This window comes from Topomyia yanbarensis, chromosome 3 (assembly GCF_030247195.1).
Source record: "Topomyia yanbarensis strain Yona2022 chromosome 3, ASM3024719v1, whole genome shotgun sequence".
Lineage (NCBI taxonomy): Eukaryota > Metazoa > Arthropoda > Insecta > Diptera > Culicidae > Topomyia > Topomyia yanbarensis.
Genome location: NC_080672.1, coordinates 423,473,427 through 423,499,186, shown reverse-complemented (window position 1 = coordinate 423,499,186; position 25,760 = coordinate 423,473,427). Strand labels below are relative to the sequence as shown.

At 39.0% G+C, this 25,760-nt stretch overlaps 1 protein-coding gene across 4 annotated transcripts in view; it reads left to right on the top strand.

The window, feature by feature from the left end:
• Positions 1-25,760, top strand: part of LOC131692685 (BAI1-associated protein 3) — a 409,713-nt gene that overhangs the window by 274,018 nt on the left and 109,935 nt on the right. For all 4 annotated transcript variants that reach the window (XM_058979868.1, XM_058979866.1, XM_058979867.1 and 1 more), the window contains one exon: positions 2,299-2,467. In XM_058979868.1, the coding sequence (XP_058835851.1) occupies positions 2,299-2,467 (169 nt within the window). The remainder of the gene's footprint in view (positions 1-2,298; positions 2,468-25,760) is intronic.

Below are 25,760 nucleotides of genomic sequence, written 5' to 3'. Positions count from 1 at the left end.
ACTTTTCACGATATTCAAGGAATCCGCAAACCCCTCATTTGCCTACGTGCCGAACGGTGCTTTTTCTATTTGACATTTGCTCTTCAGTTATAAAAGTGTCAACCAAACAAAAGGAGCAAGACAGACAATTTTTGCTCGTGTATAGTGACCAAATCAACTGTCACCAGCGTAATGGCAACAGGGAGGAACAGTGGCCGCTATTTTCAAGCATATGAAGCTGTCGAAGTTCACACAGAAATATGTGGTTTGGCACGCTTCTTGTACCTGTGGTTTGAAAAGCGACATTTTCATTGCGACCGAACCCGTCAATAAGTAAATTTATACGAAATATAAATAAATACGATTATTCCACGCTATTTTGAGCGGAATTGAATACTGCCATTACGGAAAAAAGGACATGTAGTGGAATAACGCCTATAAGGTTCTAGTGGCACCCAGAAACAAGAACCTTCCTAATACCCATGCGCTCGGCCCAATCGATCGCTCGCCCAAAACTGTTCAAGTAAACTGGTTGTAGACAAGGTGGCTGTACAGAGCTCGACGGCAGTAATTAAAAGACGCTCACCCAAAATCTAAGCTGAATATTTTTTCTGTATTTTATGGTATTTGAACTAATGAAAAAAAAATAAAAACAAAATTAATCATCGTTGTTTGGACAAATTTTGATCATAGACGACGCCGGTGGTTGAGTGGTAAGCGTGACCGCCGCTCAGTCCAGTGTATCTGGTTTCAATCCCAGTACACAACCGATATCTGCTTGTCACTTCTCTGGTATCGGTGATAGGCGCACAGTGTGGATAGAGACCGACGGGAAATAAACAAAAAAATTGGCACTCTTTGAAATGAAAAAAGTTATTGGAATTGACATTCTCCTACAATACATAATAGCTGATAATTATTTTTTCCAACAGATTTCAAGCTTAACAGTTCAGTGTTCGAAAAATCTACAATGATGGAAGGGGACCTTATGCTGGATCCTCCGGGCCCGTAATTTATCTATACAGCCCTGGTTTTGCTTCAAGAACTATTGTAGATTTATCGTTTTAAGGACATTATACATGCGAGCCACAACATAGCTCCTACGCTACACATATCCCTCTCCCCTGCCTAACCTAGTATCTGACATGAGTAAATATAAAAATACGTTTTTCAACACACTAACCTTGCTGGTGTGCCACGAAACTGCTACTTTAGGAAGTTAGAACATTTTCCTATACAATCAATCCGAGTTTTTGACGGAATGCCATCTGTAGCTCCTATTTTGTGCGCAAATATCACCCCTCTTCACTTGGGGTTTCTTTTCGAAACACTATTATTTTTCTTCTTCTCGTTTTCATTGCACTTTTTCAAATGCACTTTTTTCACACACCACTGAAAAAACACTCGCGAAACTTTAATCGTTTACTAACAATATTTTAAATTTTCTGCCAATGTGCAGATGACCAAAGGAAAATGTTCGGAAACACTCATTTGTGGGTTTGAATTTTCACTTCAGATTTCAGTTTTTCTCAATGTAAACAAGCGAGTCGGTACCTAACAACGTGGCTTCCACATATCTTCACCTTAAAATATCAGAGCCTGCTAAGTTAATTATGGTGCCTAGCTACCGCGAAAAGCGAATGATGATACTTTTGCTACTCGTAACTCACTTTAGAGATTGTTGTTCGTACTTTTACATACCCTACTGAAAACACATTCTTTTCGCACTCCTCATACAACCACAACCGATAACTGCGTAAGATAAAATTGATCACCAAACGACTAGCTGATGTTCGATTTGAAGCTCGTACAAATTCCAACGACAACCGACTAGGAATCTAATCTGATTTTTATTAACCCACCAGCTTTCACCACCCATCGACGGGCGTTAGTCAAAGCCCCACAAAGCAAGCACAAAAACGATTGCAAAGAAGCAGCCCCCCACCCTTTTTTCCAACCAGAGGACCAGCAGCAGCCACATCGCTGGTCTGCCTGTTGAGCGAAGGACCGAACAAGCGCGCACAAAAACTTTTCTTTCTTCTTCTTCTGTTTGCATGCATGCACGATAAAAGTTTGTGTTCCCTTTTGTAGATGTTCAATTTCTGTGTGCGCATACATACACACATAGTCCGACATCTTTCTTCCTTCGGGTCGCTGAGTTCTGACAATATGTGTGTGTGTGTGGGAAATGCCGCAGCCGTACTAAATTTACAATTCCTTCTTTTTACACATCACCCACCCTTATCTCATTCTACCATATATATATTTTTCTCTATTCCACCGCGATGAATTCCGGAAAAATTCAACGGGACACTCAAGTTCGCGCACTACAAAGAGGAAATGTATCTTCAGGCGCAGCGAGTGTTTAACGTATCCGCCGACAGGCACTACCGGCTGCAGCATGCTGCGAACGAGGAAAAACCCAAGATTATCGTGCTCACCGTGATCGTCCAGGAAGCGGAAGGACTCGAAGCGAAGGATGCGAATGGTAAGTTGGGCACTCACTCTGTTGTGGATTACCTACACTGCTTTTGATCCTAGCAACGGTACAACATACGAAAATATACTAAAGATAAATATTTGGTGGGCAAAGCCTACTCTTCCCATTCACCGTTGAGGAAATATTGCGCGGCAAATCAGTTCCTCCGGCAAAGTACAAAGTCAAACAGATGTATACAGCAGCAGCAGCTGGAGATGAAAGACGACAGTTTCAGTTGTGTTCTCTTGTTATTCTGTTTGAGGATCGGAAGACTTGTGCACAATCGATGGCGAAACTAATTGGTTAAATGGCACAGTAAAAAAACTAAAAAGCTTACATTTTGTCCGTGCTTTTGTCATATTGAAGCAATTCACTAAATTCGGAATTAAGTTTGTTGCAAAGTACAACCATACCCTTTCGTCGTACTGTGTAACACAACTAATTCTCAAGAATCCAGCTGCACTATGTTCGAATCAGAGAACATGTAAGCTGGAATGTACTGTACAACGATTTCCGTTCCCCAGTTTTCCACTTCAACGAATGTGCACTTGATTCATTAAACATACACCGTCGTTCGAAAGATTCGTTCCATCTCAGCAGCAGCTAGACCGAAAAAGATAAATTGTAATGACTGTTCAACAGTTGAATCATACAAATTTACACTGGTTTCAACACTTTAACTCTTACTGCACACTCGTATCGAGTGTGTCCCTGAAGAACGGTAACTCCTGTCCGGTGCCAACCGGCACCATCTGCCAGCGCTTTCAGTAGGCAATTAAATAATTGGTTCGTTGCAGCAGCAGCAGCAGCAAGTGGGCCGACCGACTTACGGAATGGAACGTGGTGTGTCTTGTTAGGCAATTCGGAAGCTGGCCTCTGCGTTCGTCTTCTGCTACGGTGCTGAACTTGTGCCAAGTTCAGCATATCTCTGCAGGAGAAGTTTCATAACTGGCAGAACAATATTAATTAATTTCATTTGAAAACTTAGCCTCGGCAGCTATGTAGTAGACTGTACGAGCATTTAGCGTAAATGGTATGGTTTGTTGTCATTGCTCTGCAGCTTGCAGATGCGACAGGTTGCCGGGTATCAGATAGGAACCGTGTGTTGTTGACTCATGGATTTGATGCGATAGTTCGAGTAGTCAATATTTAAATTGGAAAAACAAGCTATTCGGGCTTTCAATTAAGCTCATCTATAATAAAAACAATCAATCAGTAACTTTGTAAACTACGTAAATGTAAACATAAACGAACATTGAGCTACAGATAATTTTACTTGGCTCAATGGTGCTACATTAGGTTTATAAGTTCAACAAGAAAATTAATGCCGTTTCTGCTTAAATCAGAAATTGAGCATGTTTTACCCCTGTTATTGCCAATTTATACGTTTAGCAGCAATTTTAAAATATTTACGATAATATTAGTACAAAAGCGATTGGAACAAACGCATGGGATAATGATGACAATATTTATTAACTACTAGCTCGCAGCTAATAATTCCTGGCGTTAATTATAACCTGCTTCCAATCGATATCATATCTTCAGATGATGACCTTATGCCACTGTATAAAAAACCAGCTGTCATTCAAACTTCCCAAATAAGATGCTCTTGATATCATTTGCCTTCAAAGCAAGACTCTATCATTACGGGACATCGTTTCATTAATCGCATTATACTTTTGAAATATCCAGAAAAATTGCTTACCGTTTGACGTTTTTCATGTCCAGTTCAGAAATGACGTCGGCTCCCATAGAAAAAGAAGTTCTTTGATCATTATGTAACACGCTATTGTAATTACAATTAAAAGAGTGTATAGTTTAAATAATGGTAGACTTCAAACCGCATGTTCATATTACTTGCCATACCATACCTCTTCGCACATTGATTTTGTTCTGTACTTTGTATGGAACCTTCCTGCTTTTCATAGGTCGTCAAGATGTTCCGTTTCTTGTTTCATTGGATTTTACCGGCGCTCGTTCCGATTTTGTTGGCCAGTTCACGTATCGATATGTATTTATTCTTTATTTTTATTTTTTAATCAGAGATATCATGTTCTGGTTCAGTTTCGATTTGGAAGATTCGTGCTTTCTGCCTCTTCCTGGCAGTTCATACGAAGAATAGTGGGAATAGCTCAAACTTGTTTATGATGGATTCTCACATACTCTTTTCACTTAACCATGTGTCCAAAACCTTAAATTTGACTTCATTTTAATGCACGACAAAAAGAAAATTTAAATTGCATAAAAAATTAAACGTACGAAAAATCACAATCAAATGCACAGCATGCTGTGCTGAGCGCATTAAATCCACCAGCGTCAATGTGAATGTATTTGGATAGTGTTGGGAGGACCACGCTTGCGATGCAATATAGTTCTGCCGGTGGCTCACTGTTTTGACGTCTGTCAAAACTTGATGACGTTTACGGCCTGGATAACGAGGTGGAAATGTCATCGTCGCGACTTCCATCTCTACCAACCAGTCACGATTTACGAAGCTTTTATTTTAATCAAAGTAGGGTAGACGAGCCCTTATTCATCTCATTAATAGGAATGTCACATTATTTCGATTATAACTCGGCCAGAGACTAATCGAGACTACCAACTCGCGAACAATCACTCAAAATTCTATGGCACGTTGTGTACTAGATCTTTTGAAGTAGCAGAGGGAGCACGGTCCCTTCAGTTCTGCCAATATTGACAAAATAATCAAGTTACCTGATGTTTTTTTCGGTAAAGTTGGTAGCAGTACTTGTTTATTTATTGATCGTTGCTACACCCATTCTGTTTGCTTAGCAACTAGTTTGGAATGTTGTTTACCTAATGCAATAGATTAGATCGAAACAATAATGGGGAAAATTTGCGCGGTGAAAAATTGTTGCGAATCCCCGGAGCTTGAAATCACAGCTTTGCGAGGTCAGCTAGGACATCGACGAATATGCTCGATTCATTTCGAGGAGTCCTGTTTACGGAACGCTTTTGATCCTTCCAGAGGGTAATTTTGTTCAGTTTTGTGTATTCTGAAAATATATTAACATAAATACAGGTTGAGGAAAAATGCTTTCCCTTCTATAATGAAACCGAAAAATTGTCCAAAGAACCGAAGGTAAATTTGATTTTTGAATGATTAATACAAATACAAAATTGACTTATAGATTATATGAAACCAATGATGACAGCGTTGATCAGTTAAATGAAACGTTGGAGGAAGAATGGCTTATATTGGATGATGATCAATATGTTGATGAGGAAAGTAAGAATATTGAGATGAGGAAATGCCATGGAACAGTTTCTCCGATTGGGGGGTTGCCTGAAAACTCTCAGCCACGAATAATTGAACATATTGAGTTGACCCGAAACCAAAATTTAGGTGAAAATGATTGTATTAATTTTAATGTCCTATACTAGCCAGTTCATGTACAACGACTATGTGTCTCAAGAATCCTTATTCTAATACAATGGCATTTTTTAAATGTGATTTGCGATTTATTTCTTTAAATTTTAAACATACAATTTGCAAATCATCCAATTCCAATCTATTTTTACTTTTGACAGCAAAAGCGATTGGTTCCCCTAATTTAATAATGAATGTTGATTCAACAAGCGAGTCTTTACTAACGTTTCGAGCAATGTACGAATCTGAAAAAAACTAAGGTTGAAATTCTGGAGAAAATGTTGAGAAGCGAGCGGAAAGTGCACCGTAGTTTGAAACGACTCTGTAACAGACGAAAACAATCATTGAACACAAAAATCAACGAAAATCGATTGCTTAAAATCAAATTGAAGGAAAAAAATGAACTAATTATCGAAGACAAGAAATTGCTGGATTCTATTAAGCAAAACCCTGTTCTTGTAGAGTCAATCGCAAATTTCTCTAAAAACAAACACGCAAGACGCTATGTACACACAAGACATTTAGCCATCCGACAAAGACTGTCTTCAGGATCGGCATATAGAAATCTTCGCGCAAAAACCGCTTTGTGTATGCCACATCCGAAGACCGTGACTGGATGGCATCGTTCCGTTGATCTGTTACCTGGATTCAATCAAGAGATTTTGCGACGTATGGCTACTGCAGGCATGTCCATGTCCGAAAAGGACAAAGTTGTTGCCATCTTGATTGATGGAATGGCCATCCGAGCAAAACTAGATTACCATGCAAAAACTGACCGTTTTCACGGATTTGTAGACGATGGCGTTTCGAGAGAATGTGAAAATAATAATGCCGATAATCTAGCCAATGAGGCTATCACGGTGATGATCAGAAGCCTTAACACAAAATATAAGCAGGTGAGACCCCAAAAATAAAAATTAAAAAGGCGTGGTGAGAATTTTGACAAATGATAATTTTGAAATTCTCCAGGCGATCGGATATTTTCTTGCAAATGGTGTGCTGGATTATCAACGTCAGGCGGAGATTATATGTGAAGCAGTTTGTCGGGTATTGGAAGCTAACTTTTGTCCGGTTGCTCTAATAATGGATCAACATCCTACAAATATAAAAACTGCAAAAGAGTTAGGGGTAACCACAGAGAGCCCTGTTTTCACAGTAAATACTCATCGTGTGGTTGTATTCTACGATAATCCCCACCTTTTCAAGTCCGTGAGAAACAACTTATTTGCGAAAAATTTATTATTTGATGGACAGATTGTTTCATTTCGATACACCCGAGATTTGTTCACTATTGATATTAAAAATGTACCACGATTAGTGCCCAAGTTGAAAAGGAAAGCTATTGACTTACCAGCCTTCTCAAAAATGAATGTGAAGCTGGCAACTACTACTCTTAGCAGAACAACAGCTAAGGCCATCGAAGCATATGTTAAGCTAAACATTTTATCCGAAAAGGCAATGGCAACATCCTTGTTCATTGAGCAGATTGATACTCTTTTCGACGTGTTCAACTCACGTTTCGAAACAGATTCTATCAAGGTATCATTCGGTACAACAATTTAATATTATTCTATATTCATTTATATCCAGCCAACCCGTGCAGCAATATTTGAAGGCAGTGTTCATTGGAAGTTTCTTGATCGAATGAACACTTTTTTAGAAAATCTTACATTTGTGCCGAAGACATGTTTCGATGTAGCAACAGTAACAAATTTAAAATATATGTTTAAATATTTTTTTTGCAATTGCAACACATATTTTGTAGGCAACGAAAGAAGCGAGAGATCAACTGACGGCGACACAGCGGTATCCTCCTTGTTTAACTGGTTTTAAAAACAACATAAATGGGCTACGTATATTGTGGGGAATTCTGCATGAAGAGCGGAATTTTTCTCATTTGTGTACGAACTATATTTGCCAAGATCCACTAGAAAATGAGTTTTCAATCATTAGGCGAACATGTGGAGCGAACGATGCTCCTACAGCACATCAGTTTGCGGCTGCATTGAAATACAGTAGCATATCGAAGACCCTGGACATAATATCCAATTCCAACTGTGAAGCTAGTGCCATAAAAAACATTGTCGATGAACATACAAAAACATCTAATTACGATCAAGATGATTTTCTAGTATTTGATGCCAGCGAAAGTTTGCGTATTCGCACCTTTGAACCATTGGATCTTGCGACAGCTAACACACCTGATGCACCTGAGATGAACGCCTTGACCTACGTGGTAGGGTTCGCACTATCTAAAATGATCCACAGAAAATGTCGTGATTTATTGAGTTTAGCTCACGATTGTGACCTTTCGTTCACTTTTCGCAGGTTCACTGTACTTTATTATGACCCTACGGATTAATTTAAATATATATGGGGAAAATCACCTAATATTATTTAGCTAGATAGGATTAAAATAAATATTAAAACGAACTATTAGATTTAAAAGTCAAATATAAAATCAATTATAATAAAATAAATTAAAAATTAACATGCATAAAATTCATATAATAAAATTGCTTTAGCTAGATAGACGGCACAACGATCAAATTGAAAAACTCTACACAAACTAGGATTTATATTCAGCTCATGCAACACTACACGCCACAAACACCCACCAACACCCATACTCCAGAGAACTGAAGTTGATTCGGTAACCACGGCTGATCAATGGGAAATCGGAGGCAAGGTTCCGGGAAACTCGGCAACCGAATCGATCGTCACTTGGACTTGGAACAGCAAACCATCCACACGACTTTTGGTAAACCGGATCGAAGCAATTAGTACGAAAAAAGTTGGAATCTTATAAAAGTTTAAAATTATCCACTGTAAAATTGTGGAAGCCTTCATCTTTAAGGAGCTTTCATCGTAGCGACCGTAGCACTATAAACCACGGGTCGCATTTCGGATTGCGGCTTTCCGGAGGTAAAGCAACCGATCCGCGTGCTTCATCGTTTCAACATACGGCATGATCGAGTGAGAAGCGCTCGGGTTCCCGAACCAGCCTATTTCCACCTAGAAGGCCATCAAGGCTCCGGAAAAGCATCGCCTTGGTCCGAATTGAGGTCATCGGAACCAGAAACCAGTGAGGACGACGGCAGCGGCAGGTGCGCAACGGGCCCACACACTTCACACCCACACAATACCTGTAAGTAACCACCAGTGTATCAAAGTAGGGCTTTAGGGACGTTAGGAGCTTGAGGCTAGAGTGCCAAATAAAACGACGGTTAGGATTAAAAGTGATTTTCCCCCTTTGCACCTTGAGAAACCACACGGCGAGGATTATGCCGACCCTGGGGTTAGGGTAGAGTTCCGTGCGACTGAGCGGGCGGTAACGAAGGAAGTTACACGATAGTGAACATAGGAGTCATACAAATTACTTATTTTGTCAACTAAAACATTACTCCAAAACGGATGGATTCGTGTATCCAAATCAACTGGCTTTGGAAATTGGTCTGATTTTGCATGCTGCATTCAAAGAAAAGTTCTTTCAATTTCTTTGCGAAAGCCGTTTGGGTGTGAAGTCAAGATTACGTGAATACGTTGATTTTGACAACTATTTGTCGATTACAACGGTTTGTTATCCATGCTTGAATAAATTCGTCGACTGTCTGCTAAATAAACAAAAACCTTCGAGCTGGTGGCAAAAGGAATGGAAAGGCTAGAAGAATGGGGATTCCTTGCAAAGAGGTGAAAATAGTTAAAAGAATTGACACGATATTGTAATTTATAATCAATAAAAAATCTTTTCTTAGCGGATTCAAGAAAAACAAAGTTGAAAACTGAATTGATTAACTGAAGAGATTTTTAATGTAATATGTCGCGATATGTACTGTACTACCGTAATTTCTAAAAAACCGAATTAAAAATGAATTGACGGGAAGCAAAACAAACGCCATTTATTTGGAAAATTAGAGGAAATGTAAAAAACTGATCCACGCATTCACTTCATTAAAAATATTGTAGTCCAACCTCATTAAATATTGAAAGTCTACAATGTGGCACGTAGAATTTTACGTTGGTCTCGCTGAAGTTTGCCGGAAGGTTTCTTTATGGTTCCCTGCAGGGTTCAGTTGCAAGTTTCGTCTTTCGCTTGTCGTTTACTATGCGGTCTAGAGTGGTTTTAGGTGACATGTATATCAATTTGTAAAGAGAGCTTAACAATAAGTTTTGCTATCATATGGCATAGTCGTTTTATAGAGAACCATGCTCATCGAACTTGTCTAAGGAAACCTACTTGTATTATATGCGTGTCGATTTTATCATCTGCTCGCAACATTGAAATATAAGTAATATTTAGTTAATAATGCCAGTATTGACTCTATCACAAATAGTTGTCTAGCTTGCACTGCACTACTTTTCCCCCACTAAAAGACTTGATTTTCACAAAAAAATTCTAATTAGTAACTGCGACAGGAAAGCGTAGGATCATTTTTTCTCACACCTTTAGTTGAATGTAGGGCCCACCCATGTGTGTTTTAGATCACCTTTCGTTAAAACTGGATTAAGGTTGAGTATCTGAATGAAATGAATGTGTCACTCATGGTGATTTGAACACAAGCATTCGAATCTCTTTTGTGAACACTATTTGGGGTCATAGATGGAATTAAATTCTTGGAAATAGTCCTTATCGGTAGCAAGATATATTTAGATTAAGTTCTTGTTAGGATTCGAAGATCGAAAGCAGGAAATAACACACTCCTCAGCTCTAGATCAATGATATAATAATTGGATTTTCTTTTTGGAAAAATCGTTGGCAACAAATAAACACGCAATAAGTAAAACAGTCGGATAAGCAAAGCATGCTTGATTATCGAGGCATTTTCTATTTGACATTTCGAGGGACCTCTAGTACTACGTGATTTAGTACCTCTTGAGCCATGGAAAACTCGTGAGTCCGCCGTCTCAATTAGTCTCTGACTCGGCTTACAGTGATTGGTTTGCGCTTAAATAGGTGTCAGCATGCTTGCTTCGTTCTTAAGAAGCAGCAACATTAAAAATCTGGTCTGTAAAATGTAAAATACTTGCGGTTGAGAGAAGTGAAAAGTCGAGTACAACGCACCCTTATTCATCCTACCATTTGACCTAATTCGTTGAATAGAGAGAGCATTGTATTAAAACGGGTGGGGTGAATTCAGGAGCTAAGATAAATTAGGGCACAGTAACATTAGCACAGTTTTTAATATATATCGTTTGATGAAAAACACCTTGTTTCATTACAACAGATAGCTACACTCCATAAAACTTTTAGTTGACATATCTGGAATATTCCTGGCATGGTTGTCTCTTTGGAGTCCGACAGCAATCCAGTAGAAATCTTCCGTATCTGAAATCTGATTGGCACAGCATTCGTTCTGTACTAAAAAAATGCTCGGTTTGTAAAAAAGCAACTTTCTTGTCAAAATTGTTTTTTGGCAAGGGATCTCTTCCTGTGGTAAGAAAATCATCGTTTTGTTACGGATAAGTCCCATTGCATCAATTTAAAAAATTTCAAGCGAAGTGGGCGAAGTTTAGAATTGTCCAAATGATGTGAAATTTGGCATCTGAGCTTCCTTTGACATTTGTCACAATATGAGAATTCAAAATAAATTTTTTTGCGATGCCCTATTATCCAAAATCGACCTACCTAAGTTTAACGACGATTTCTTACGATGGCCCACCTTCTGTAATACGTATACGTCGGTGATCCACAGTAACGCCGATATTCCGACGGTTGCGAAACATCAACTCGTTCGAGCTCTAAACGAGAAGATCCTCAAGAAATCCAAGATTTGACTGACGATTTCCACCGGCGATCCAGTTCGTTATTATGACCAACGGGGTGTTAACGTCCTTTGCTACAAACTGGACCTAACTATTCTACATGCATTGGAGGAGAAACCAGCAATACTTACTGATACCGACCTACGAAACCACAAAACCGCTCAAGATAGAATACAAGACAGCTACCATTGAACAGAGCTACACTACCCATGATCGCATAGTTGTCCCGTTTGCTATGGGATTTCCTATCTTTATGGGACTGATATGCGATCATGGGCTCTCCCGTGTCTTGCCTGTCCATAGAAGCATTTCCTCTTCCACTGCCAAGAGCTTTCCAAAATGTCCGTCTGCTAGCGCCAAGAGCTGGTTTCCCAGAAGCACCTATGCTGGAAGTGCTTCCGTACCGAACACCCAGCCAAGAAACTGTGCCATCAAGTTCTCCTGCCGTAACGGCCATGAAAAACACTACTCCCTGCTGCACGAGTCAGTAACGCCGGAGATGCAAACCACTCCTGTCATCGTGTCCTTTCGGTGTCCGCCATCACTGGCCCTTCGAACGACAATGTGAGCCTGTTGGTGCAGGCTGACCACAGTACAGTTTTGCTCGAAACTCTTTCCCTCCTCGTCGTAGATCAGAACGGCAAAGGGATTCCCGCACATGCACTACTGGATTCCGGATCTATGTGCAACTTTATCACCAATAAGCTTGCAAATTCTTTGAATTTCCGTCGACTCAAAGTAAATATCGCAGTAACTGGTATCGAAGAATCCACCAAACAGATCAAATGCCAATTGACCGTTATAGTCAAATTCAATCTGACGCAATACTCCATTGCCCATAAAAGCATAAGAGTCCCATACTGAAAAACAGTGAAGCCGAGAAAAACGCTGTTCAAAGTGGGGATATAGAATACAATCCAATAGATAACTCATTATCGAGAAAAAAAACTCCATATGGGACTCTTATGCTTTCATGGGCAGTCCACCAAGCTTGAGTACCTGATCCTCAAAAGACCGGCGATCAATCTTCCATAGATATAGGTCATCCCACTGCGCCCCGCGTTAGCCATCTGACAATACCAGCGAATCCAGACCAATCGTCGAACGTCGTTTCCTGTACCTTGAGAAGTGACTATAGCGCGATTCAGCCATCAAGGAAGCGCAAATAAGCACGAATGTGCGTTGTGTTGTGTGGTGTGTACGAAAAGCATGCCTAGCGTTCTTCATCGTTCGCGCCCGGGTGAAGCAAAACCGCGAGCTGGAGTGCTCGCGAGAAACACAAGTTTTCTTACAAGCTTGCATCTAGCAGGTAGCACAATTCCAGGAAGCTTTGCTCGCGAATGTTCGTCTGCTGTGTTACCTCGCAAGTAAGAAATGTATTGAAGAGCACAGCCGAGTGTGGATGTTTCAAGGGCATGGACTACTACGAGTGTTCTCGCTATTTCGCAAGAACAAGAAAGGTTTTTTTAAACGCCAATGAACGTGAATAGCATCACTGCTTTTACCTCGATAATTTTTTCTTCAACCCGCCTTCGCAAAGAAACGTCCGACACAGAGCCGTAGCAATCCTGTTTTGCGTGAGGGGGCAATTTTTTTTATTAAACTTAACGTATATTTAAAACAAAGGACTGGAAGAAAAATTATTTTTAATATTTAGAACCACAGTACTCAAGACGATTTGGTGTTTAATGTGGATGAAGCAATTGCGCTATGTCGTGACATGGATCCAACGTCACGCCCCAGGATCCCGAAGCTGAAGTATTCTTTTAAGTTGACCTGTGAACTTCAGGTCATGAATGGTAACGTGCTCCCAATTCACCTGGAATTTGTGCAGAACTTACTACAGTGGCAACCGTAAGATGTTTACGATACCGACTTACACCTAGAGGCAACCCGTCTCAATATTACCGGGAAAAGTAACTACCTACAAGGTAGCGGAGATTGGAGAGTAGGATCTCGAACAACTCTGCCGCTATCATTTCACATACTGAGCTTCGCATGCTGGGAGCTCGCCAGCTGACAAAAAACACAACACACTAATTCAGTAATGGAGTGTTTTATCGAAACGGCCACAAGAAGCCCAATTTCAGCGAAGGTCTACCGGATATCAGCGATGTTATAGCTTTGAATCAGTATTTGGGAGGTCCCCGTACAATATCGCGAAGGACAACAGTGGCTTAGGCGCGTGGAGAAATGACCAGGCGAAGAAATCGACGAGATGTCAGCTGTCTCCGTCGAAACAAATGATGTATGCGAGGGCACACAGTATCTTAGAAATTGAGCGTTACGCGAACCCCGTTTATCGCCGGATTTCATCACCCGTGGTACCACAATTCTCATCCCCAAGGACATACCAATTACCTGTCTAACAAGTCTACACAAGATCATGAGCACCTTCATCACTACATACCGCCCACTATGAGAAGAATAGCACCAGAAGGACCAGAGGAGCAGAAGGGATGTAAAAAAATACACAAGACTGAAAAGATCAAGTTATCCTCCATGCAATCATTGTTTGTATTTGTATTTGTATTTGTATTTATCATATATACACCAACAGGCAATTCAAAGCCACAATGATGTCTTAATGCTAAACTTATTGCTAACAGTCAAATCGTTACAAACTTTGATAAAAATAATAACAATACAGTGAAAAAATCAACAATGAAGGAATCAGCCGAAATTAACGGGTCCGTTGAAGGCTAGGTAAAATCATTGGCGTTGAGCGAGGCAAATTAAAGTCGAAAGCTGATGCGACTCGGTTGACGATCCTTTGTAGGCCCGTAATGGCCCCGTGCTAATTAGTGCGTCGAAATGGCAATCGAAGCATGAGGTTGTTACGCGTTGTTCGAGGTGCAACATTTATGTTAATTTGTTCCAAAGTGGCTGAGCAATCCAGATGACCTCACAAAGTATTAGCATCAAACAAAGCCCTTGCCGTATTCCATCGAACAAGCAGGGGTTCCAAACAAATCAGCTGGCACCGGCTTTCGTAACTTGGCAGACGGATGGGATCTCTCGACGGCAAACTACGAAGCGCAAAACGTAAAAAGCGTCATTGAACGGACTCAATTCTCTTAATACCGTTGTTATAGTTTGGGGTCCAAACTTCGCAGCAGTACTTCAGGATTGACCACGACAAAGAGCAGTACAGCGCTTTGAGACAATACATGTCAGTAAAATTTTTCGCTATCCTGAAGATGCATCCCAGCATTCGATATGCTTTGCTAACTGTATAGGAGACGTGCTGTTTAAACGCAAGTTGCGAGTCTCCTAGACACTCCTAGATCCTTCACCTGACTAACGCGTTCAATTTCAGTATCAGGTAGACAGTAGTTTAAACAAACCGGGTCTTTTTTCGTGAGAACAATGTCACCTAGCACTTTTTTGGATTTACACACATACGGTTCGTGTTACACCAGTCAGCGAAGGTTTCATACTGTTGTTGGAGTAATCTGCAATCTTCAGTAGAGCTGATGAGAAGAAACATCTTGAGATCGTCTGCGAAGGACAGGCGTGGAATCCTCTGAACTAGATGAACGTCGTTGAAGTAAAGCAGAAACATCCGCGGTCCCAAGTGACTTCCCTGGGGTACTGCTGACGTAGAAATAAATGTGGGTGCCTGACAATCTCCAATGACAACCACTATTTCTCGACCTGAAAGGTAGGATCGAAACAACTACAACAGACTACCGTTAATTCCAAATCTCTCCATTTTAGCGATTGTTATTTCATAGTTCGCTTTGTCAAAAGCGGCAGATAGGTCTGTATAGACAACATCGGTTTGAGCGCGACGTTCCATACTCTCTGTTATGTATGATGTTAGGCAAAGCAGGTTAGTCGTTGTCGAACGGCCAGACATGAAGCCATGTTGATCGTCACTTAGGTACTGCTTGCAGTGAGCCTGAAGAGGTTCCATAATCACCAACTCTCGAACAACTTCGAGACAGCACTCAATGAAGTAATTCCCCGGTAATTATCGACGTCTCGCTTATTACCCTTTTTAAGGACTGGGAACTTGTTCGCGGACTTCCAGCAGGATGGAAAGATGCCACGACGTTTGATTGACAATTCAGCGAGTGGTTTTGTCAACAAGTTTGCTCCAGCGAACAGAAAAACCCGTCCGACGACCATACTTCGTTAGCCCGATTCGTTTGATGTTGGATCAAATCGGAGATTTTGTCAGACATCGCACCCACCCGAGTTACGTCAGAAGAAATAATCATCTGATCAAAAATGCCCCATGGATTGCCTAATGGCAATAGATGCTCTAAAGATGCGAAGAAGGGGAAGTGCTAAAACGTCGATGCACCTTTTTTAAAGTACTGAAGGAAAACCATCGGGTCCCGGATTAAAAGACGATTTTAACCGAGAACAAGCTCTGGTAATCATCGTTTCATTGACATCAATAGCGCTTAGAGTTTGGCTCACAACCGCAACTTGACTAACAGCGAGTTCAATTTGATCAACTGTTAAGGCCTCATATGTGAACACATTCGCGAATTTCTCCGAAAAAATTCTGCACATATCTTGGGATGTGATAGCTGTGAGGCCGTTGAAAGTCATAGACGACGGCAGTCCGGATTCCTTGCGCTGCTCACTCACATATTTCCAGAAACGTTTTAGGTGCAACTTGAGAATACGCTGAATGTTTTGCTGATATCGAAAGAAACAATCATGGCTAGCTCGTTTATAAGCATGGTTGAGACTGACGTAATAGTTTCTAAGTGAGATACTTGGTCAACCTCCGCAGAGCAGCTCTCTTAATGGACTTCAGCCGTCGCACCGTGCTCGTTTGCCAAGGATGGCCAATTTGTTGATGATGAATTTCGGGACGTGCCTGTCAATAACATAACCCAAAACGTTGGAAAATGTTTGAACTGCCTTATCAACATATTCGGGGTCCAGAAAATTTAGCCAATCGAGAATAGAGAAGAGGTCTGCGATGTCGTTGGAGAAGTAGTGTGTAACCAACGGAACATTAGTATACCGATTACAAGAAGACATACAACTCCATATCGCACTCGTTCCTCATCAAGGTATTAAAGATGTATAAAGCTGATCCTGTAGTCTAAGGTTCCTACGGCAGGTGATGGAGAGAGGAACGACAAAACTGCTCAGCTCAGAAGTGAAAAAGACGTGTTGCGGTCTAGAATGCTTCGCATCTTGAAGGGGGCCTTCCAAGACGATTCTTTTATCCCGCACAGTAGGACACCTCAATGACTATCAGATAAGGTATAGAGAAAGCTCACCGGAAGAGACGTCCCATACTTTCTACGTGGACGACATCAAAATCTATGCTGACTCGACAGAACGACTGGGTGTAGTCATCAAACTAGCCGAAAGAATTAGTGGTGACATCAGCATAGCGTTTGACCTAGAGAAATGCCGATCTGCCATTTGAAACAAAGAATAGAGCATTATCAACCACCCAATTTACTATGGCTTATGTTAACCCGAAGCAACGTTAGTGGTACCTGTCCCCACAGACCATACACTACGCGGGTCTATCAGAAATAGAAAGAATGCATTCACATTTTAGGCAAGTAAGGGTGGCCATGATCCACTAGGACGTTGATTACAGTCTATTATCTTTTTCCGAAAAAAAAGCAGCCCAGAGGTCGTATGGCATCCGGTGGGTTGAAGTATCTCAACCAAAAATTGATACTTGAGGTACTAGAGACAAATGAAAAACGCAATTTTTCGTCATTTTCTTTATATTTTCCGTAAAAAATGCATTGTTCCAGTTCACTCAGGTTATTTTTTTTTTTGTCATTAATAGAGGAACGAATCATGCAGTACCTAAAATCAATTGTCACTATGTATCTTTCCAGCGAATGAAGCACAGGTCGACCTCGAGTCTCACTTATCTCGATCCAACTCGCAGTAGAAATTAAAATAACGGTATTCTTTTGTTAGTTGCGACTGAAATAACTGTACTTGGTTGTGATCGCTGTCTACGCTTTATGCGTTTATTATGACTGGTAGCGACAGCGGATTTAAATTAATCTGTATAGTACAAATTGGTTTAAGATGTGGACTCTCGAATTGATTCTCGCCTCGAGTAATTCCAATGGTGTTGAAAACTAAATAAAATTCTTATTATTATACTGTTAAACTAATGATCAGGTAAAATTGTTTCGGATTGTTTGTCAGGTTATTCCAAAAAATTAACAGTAGCAGCTTTTCCTTCTTCATTGGCTAATGTATGTTCCCTTCCCCTTTTCCCTTTCTGTTGTCACTTTATAAGAGAAATGATAATGAATTTTTAATTTGTATAATTATTTAAATTTGAAAATGATCAATTTGAGAGGAAATTCCACTACTACTACTTGAAATTTGATAGTGTATATTAAAGATTTGGCGATCACTGTTAAGAAATAACATTTTGGAGCGATTTTTTTTTTTCAATTTTCCGAGGACGTATAACAAAGTATCTCGCAGAATTGTGGTATACCCAAATTTCTACTACTGGAACTCAAATTGTGATTGACCGCTGGGATATAATTCTATTTTCATAAACGATCCACATTAGTTACTTTTTTACATTTTTTACTATACACTCAAGCTTCCGTAAAATGCACTGTCGTATTCCTTCAGGAAGTCAATTAGGCCCACTGTTATTTGCCTTATGTATCAATAATCTCTGTAATCACATCCAGTATGTAATTGCGGTGCTTTTTGAATTAGAAGCATCAAGTTACGAATAAATCCTTTAAGACGACGCTCCCCTCCCTGGAACCATCTATGCCAGAAGAACACAAAGCTTTAACTAGGAAAAGATCTTTGATACTCTTTTCTTGTTCAGCAATTCAACATAATTGAACATGTACCAAGTTTATACGGGACTAGTTCTGCGAGTAAAGTCGTACATCCCAACAATGACACTCATATCTGAAACATTGTCCTTAGCTTAAGTGAATCCATACTCGATACCACAATACTACATTCAACACGTTCTATCTACGTAAGCGCACATTCCGTGTGCCGGTCTCATCGTATCAGGAGGATAGATATGACGATGTCCTGAATAGCAAATCGCGCTGCTGGATCAGCGAGCTTGTCTGAGTGCCATACGACCAGCAGCAATTTACTGCAGAAGGAGATTGAATTTTATCTTCATCTTTCACGTCTGGCAAACTTTTGCTATTTCTGTCTGCTGAAACTGCCGGCTCTACGTACGAGTACGAGTACATCATGCAGCCGGCCGGACATTCGTTCATTTGTCATTGATGTTTACAGTTTGCATTTGCTATCCCGCTTTCCCGGCGATTCCATACGAGACTCATATGTGCCATTGGTATGGACGTTAAAGTTGTTCCGGAATAATTGGGAAATATTTCAAGAGCCCTTGACCGTAATAAAGTGCCTACTCGTATGGTTCTAAAGCTCGAGTTGTTTGGAATGAAATATATATGCTCCATTGTTTGATATTTCTGTGCATTGGAATTAAAGATAAAATGATTTAATGATTTTCTTTGTGTGGATATTTATGATAGAGTAATAATCCGACATCAATCCATAGCTATAAAGTTGGCTTGAAGTAATCAAAGTAATTGATGTTAAAACAATTATTCCCTCTTCCTTCAACATTTCTCAAGGACTCATTTGAAAAGTTGTCTTTTCATGTCTGGCACATAGCTGTGCAAAAAGAGTTTGTGAAGTGAAAGTTTCTCTTCGGCCGTTTCGATCCTACTTTATGCCTGCTTACAATAGACTTAATTTAGGGCAAACCCTCATCACATAGCAACTAAGTTCCAGCATCTCTGGAGAGGGTAAAAACTAATACCCGTATTCCAATATCGTATTAATCTAAAGATTTCCAACTTATTCGGACAGCAAACTTTTTGCCATCTGTCATGGTGGAAGCTAGCGGCAAACTTTATTCTCATCTACACGACACCCTCCTGTGCATCGAATACATTTCAATCCAATCAGAACCACAACTTTGTCCTGTTCCGGGAAATTTTCCCGCCCAAAAACCAAATCACGAACGTCACATACGACAATTTCAAAGAAACTGCCCAAGGCCAACTATGATGATGATCCAGTGGACCTTCTCGATAATTGGGTGAGCGATAGGAAACTACTAACGCACACACACGCACACATACAATAACACCACAGCAATTCAATTAAACGTCTAATAAATAATATTATCACCTCCGTGCCCCCATCGCTTAACACAACAGCAAAAGTCATAAAGCAAAGTGCGGTGGGTGGCAACGAGTTTACACAGCCTCGCACGGTGGAATTGTATTATTTCAGACATTATGCAATTCAATTACCATCACACACTTTGCTCTCGTGTCACCATTGCACAGTGGTCCAGGAAACGAATTTAGCGGGAAACAATTGTTAACGCATTCATCTTTAGGTTTAAAGATTTGGTGTCTTAGAAACATTTATTGTGCGTGACAAACTGCATCTTTTGGCTGAAACGGTTTTAGGGTGGTCCTTAAAATGTCAAAGTTGTAGACATTGTTTCAAATTATAGTTCAGAGAGAATGATACTTTCTTCTGCAATATTCTAGAACAATCAATTCTGAGCAACTTTGTTGAAGATACTAACTTTGTATCTTAAACCGTTTTCATTTTATAGTGAGTTCCTTAGGGTGTCTCTCAAAAAGCAGCAGCAGTCTCTCAAAAAAGCAGCAGTTAGGGTGTCTCTCAAAAAAGCAGCAGGTGATAACCCTATTTTGGGCTCACTCGTTAGGGTGGCGCACTCTATCATTAATTACTCGACCTATGTACAGTCGTTGAAATGAATATAAATTATGATCAATGCGTTAGGGTCAATATATTTGCTTTACTCCTGAGAACCAGTATATTAAATAACTTGTATACGAGTGCAAGAGAAACTAGAATCGCTTTCCTCTTACTTCCACCCTACCATACCACCAACAAACATAATGGAGCTATCGAAAATGCAAATATACACTGAAGTCTTTTTAGGCGGTTTTTTATGCGCGCATCCCCTACATAAAGCAGCCCAAGTGTACGGTACATATGAAAAATAATTAAAGACACCCTCATTCTTTTTTATTTAATCCCATTACCACTACTAGACTGCCACACTTTATTACGGCGACTAACTTACTCAGTTTTTTATTTGTTGGCTGTGAAAAGGTAAGGTGTGTAATACTGGAAATCGTTACCAAATATCTTAGCTGCAATGAGTCGAACTCTCATCAGTTCCCCATTTGATAATCAAAATCATGCTTAGTTTCTGGGTTTCAGTATTGCACTTGATGTACTCAAGCGCTTTGCAGAGTGATCTACCAAATATACGACAGTCGTTTTAAAGTACTTGAATGATTATCTTATTTCATATGAAAATATTAAAAACTATGTTGAATAATTTGTTGCGTTTATATAACAGAAGGATATCAGATATTTTTTTCTTGAACAATACTGTTATATGAAGGCCAATTTTGTTTTTTGGACTGAGGTTAGTAGATTGCAGATATTGATACTGCTACCTGCTAAAACCGTTCCTGCAAATGAACGATATCGATTGTAAATTTGTGTAGATTTTGGGAAATCTTGGCAATAATAGGAAGCAAATTATAGGTCAAGTCATTGGTGGTCTTTACCCTATCTGCAAGTCTTTATAAGAATTCACAGAATCAGCGCAAAACAAATATTTTTTAATATGAGCGCTGTAGGATTATACGCAAAAATGCTCCTACTTAAATTTGATTTATTTGATAAAGACAAAAAATCGTTCTCCAATTTTTCAATATATTGTAGGCAAAAGTACAGCCTTTCAAATGCAATCAAAATTATCAATTTTCGTTTGCCCCCTTTTGAGATATCGACATTTAAAAAGGGCGTATTTTTAAGTGAAAATTAAGTATAACTTTTGATCCAGACAAGATAAAATTTTTCTTTCTTCAGAAAAATGCCTCTAATCATGCTCTAAAAGTACACTGAAGGATACTTTTGTGAGAAAAATCATATTAAAAAACTGTAGGGAGAAAACTGCTTTTTTGAGAGACACCCTAAGTTATGATATGGAACTCACTATAAAATGAAAACGGTTTAAGATACAAAGTTAGTATCTTCAACAAAGTTTCTCAGAATTGATTGTTCTAGAATATTGCAGAAGAAAGTATCATTCTCTCTGAACTATAATTTGAAATAATGTCTACAACTTTGACATTTTAAGAACCACCCTAAAACCGTTTCAGCCAAAAGATACAGTTTGTCACGCACAATAAATGTTTCTAAGACACCAAATCTTTAAACCTAAAGATGAATGCGTTAACAATTGTTTCCCGCTAATTTCGCTTCCTGGACCACTGTGCATTGTCAGGCTATATGTACAGATATACATAGTCGCAAACGAGCTTGTGCGGTTCACCAAACATGATTGATGCACATTTTGGATCTTCGTGGTGCTCCTGGTAAGGGCTGATTTATTGTACAATTATTATTAAGCGGGCGAGTAATGTACAATTTCTTGATTCAAAACCGTCGTTTTCAACGGTTATGAGAACAACATTTCAAGCAAAGAAATCAACGGGCAATACACTGTCCAGTAGACTGGTTCAATGTTTGACTTTTAGCTCCACCAGACTCTACTGATTCCTTTTGTGGCCTTTAGTAATTGTGCAAATTTTGGTACCGATCGGTTGTATCTACCCTCCAAAAATTTCAAAGTTTATATGGAAATTAGTATGGAAAATCGGTTAAAATTGAAAATAAACTCTTAAAAAATCACCTTATCAATCAATTCATGAGAACACTATATATTTCTAAAGGTATTCTTCTACGGAACACATTCGTGGAACATTGTAAGGTTGCGAAAATTCGCTGAGAAAAGTTACTAACTAAAGAAGCAGCATGACTTCAAAACAAGGGGATTTTATTATTAATCATAGCAACCCCGTTTAAATAGCTGCATCTGCCATACGGGAGCGGTGGGTGGTAAGCCTAGTTTACACTTGTATGATGATGGCGCTTATCAAACAGGATTGCTATGATTAATAATAGAATCCACTTGTTTTGAAGTCATGCTGCTTCTTTAGTTAATAACTTTTCTCAGCGAATTTTCACAACCTTACAATGTTCCACGAATGTGTTCAGTAGAAGAATACCTTTAGAAATATATAGTGTTCTCATGAATTGATTGATAAGGTGATTTGTTAAGAATTTTTTTTCAATTTTAACCGATTTTCCATACTAATTTCCATGTAAACTTTGAAATTTTTGGAGGGTCCGTAGACACAACCGATCGGTACCAAAATTTGCACAATTACTAAGGGCCATAAAAGGAATCAGTAGAGCCTGGTGGAGCTAAAAGTAAAAAATTGAACCAGTCTACTGTCCAGCAGGAGAGTCCCATATTGAAAAACAGCAAGCATGTAACAGGTCAGACTCGATTATTCGACTATTTCCAAAAAAAATCAAATTTCAACTAGAATGTCTGATTATAGTGCTAATTCCATCATTGCAGTTTATAGATTTTTTTAAGGGAATGGGGAGTCTAGGGTTATCTAACTCTCATTTCTTTTCTTATATATGAGTTATTCTGCGAAAAGTGAATAGAAAACCAAAACTTGAAATCGGCCTTTACGGTCGATTGGAACTAATTTTTAAGATATTGAATTTCGTTCATCTATAGCCAATGTATGGTAACCCAAACTATTGTGACGATTGAACCACCCAAATTGTTAACAAAACTGCTTTTCTTCTCATTTCATCTCCGGTACTGTTTGCACTACAATCAATCAGTGAGATGCGTTTTGGAAGAAATTTTTGAAGAAATCTAGAAAAAATACTAGTTGTTAACGACAGTGTTGCAAAATATGCAACTTTTTCACTTTAAAATTGAATGTGCTTTTGTCTCGTGTATTGGACACTGCAAGCCACACCTAAGATGTTACTATAACAACTGCGCTAGGTCAGTTTCTTGCACACTCTTGCGATGCTGATGACATGCTTTTCACGATTCTGTTTGGATCTTATTCAGGATTCTGATAGTAGTCCTCTTAGTATTCCAATTGAATCTATCACATAATTTCAATTGAATCCTTATCCTTATTTCTACGTTTTCTTTCTCTGAACTTTGATGCAGGGTTCTATAGACAAGCTTCTTAGATGTCCTGTGGAATCCTTCTCAAGATATAATTCTGTTGAAGACTATGATTATGAGAGTTTGCGAAGTCTATACCTGATAATACGGTACGGCATTTGTCAAGAAGGATCTCTTTGTGCAAGCACTCTGCTTACTTGAATAAAAGTCATTTATCCTGGAAAATAGTACCTCCGGGTAATCGAGCTTAACCTGTATTGCAAATAATACACCCATTTCTAAGTTGTGTCATAAGATCTTCAACTAATCTGAAATATTTGTTATTATCCAAGCTAATTTGATGTTCGTTTGGGAAGACAAAACTTTTTTGTCTGTTGTTTCCCCAAAAATAGTTTTTTTTCTGTTTTAGTGTAGTGCTGTGCCACTCGCGGAAACAAACTTGATATTACATTCTACATGAAAAAGAAAATATTTGTAGTCCTGACAAAATTTGCAAAATATTTGCATTATGAGGAAACTATAACTAATTTATGTTCAAGTTCCGCCATAACCTGAAAATGAAAGGATATTCCTTCGAAACGTTGCACTATGGAGATGTGACCAAAACTCGAAAACTACCTCAACTTCAATTTATATGTACTAAAATTAAGGAAATCCTTGGGTATCTCAAACTGGACAATATGAACGTTTGAAGATGAAAGCTTTGAAAAGAGACATTCCACGTGTGTGTTTTTTAAACTTTTTTTATCTCTATTGAATTTTGAATGAAGCATATGTTTAAATATACTTAGGATCCAATTCCAAAAATAACCAAGAGATCAGAGAAAAACTAGATGGGGGATGCAAGTATAATGATTCTTCAAACTTATAGTGAATGTTCCAGTTTCCCTTATTTGCCTGGTGCTGAAAATGCTTCAATTGGAGTTTCAATGCCACAATTGGTAGAAAGACACTTTCAATCGACACTAGCTTTTCAAAGAATATAAATACTTACTCTGGTCGTTTGAAGGATTTAGAACAGGACTGGCAAGGGTAATAATAAAATCCACTTGTTTTAAAGTCTCATTAATTGATTGATGAGGTGATTTTTTTTTAAGAAATCATTTTCAATGTTAACCGATTTTCCATACTAATTTCCATATAAGCTTTGAAATTTTTGGAGGGTCCGTAGACACAACCGATCGGTACCAAAATTTACACAATTACTAAGGGCCATAAAAGGAATCAGCAGAGCCTGGTGGAGCTAAAAGTCAAAAATTGAACCAGTCTAGACCCCATGTTTCTCGAAAACAACAACGTTTTCAAACAGCTATAACTTTGAAGTTAGACAAGATCTCCTCACAAAAACAGGTAAGGCTAATAACGATGACTATAACCTGTGATTTGAGCACTAACAGTTATAGGACACATCCGTAGAACTAAAGTTATTGCAATTGTTCTGATTGGATTTCACTGGAGCAGTGCTGCCAGAGACATTTTCAATTATCGGTGAAAAACATATATTTTGACATATCTTCGTTATACTAACTTGAACTAGAAAACTGATAAATCTTATCAATTCTGACTGTCTTCGACCGATCGAACAATTGAAAGCTTTGCGGGAGATGTGTATTGAGGATCGGAAGGTAAAAATTTTGCTGCTTCTAACACTCTTATTCAGAATGCATACTATGGATAGGGAACCCCCTATTCATATTATTCATTTTATTAATTTTATTAATTTTATTGAAATTATTCACTATATTCACTTTAATCACTTTATTCACTTTATTCAACTTATTCAATGGAAGATACTAAGTAACTCAGGTTTTTTGGATTCAGTAATTAAGTCTAGAAAAATACATTAAATTTGAATTTTGTATGGTATTTCCAACGTTGGTGCAGCAGTAGTCATACCAAGCAGAAAAGGCGGACATGATGAGAGGAAAGAAGAACAAAACTTGCAGCTATCTGGGTGGACGAAGATCCTTCATAGGTGGTCAGACCAACAGCTCGCTCTCGTTTCAAATTCCTTTCATGAAGGCGAATGTGGTCACATAGGAACACTCTGGTGGACGACTCCACAAGGCAGAACAGGGAACTTCTAAAAGCGAGAAATAAATGGCGAA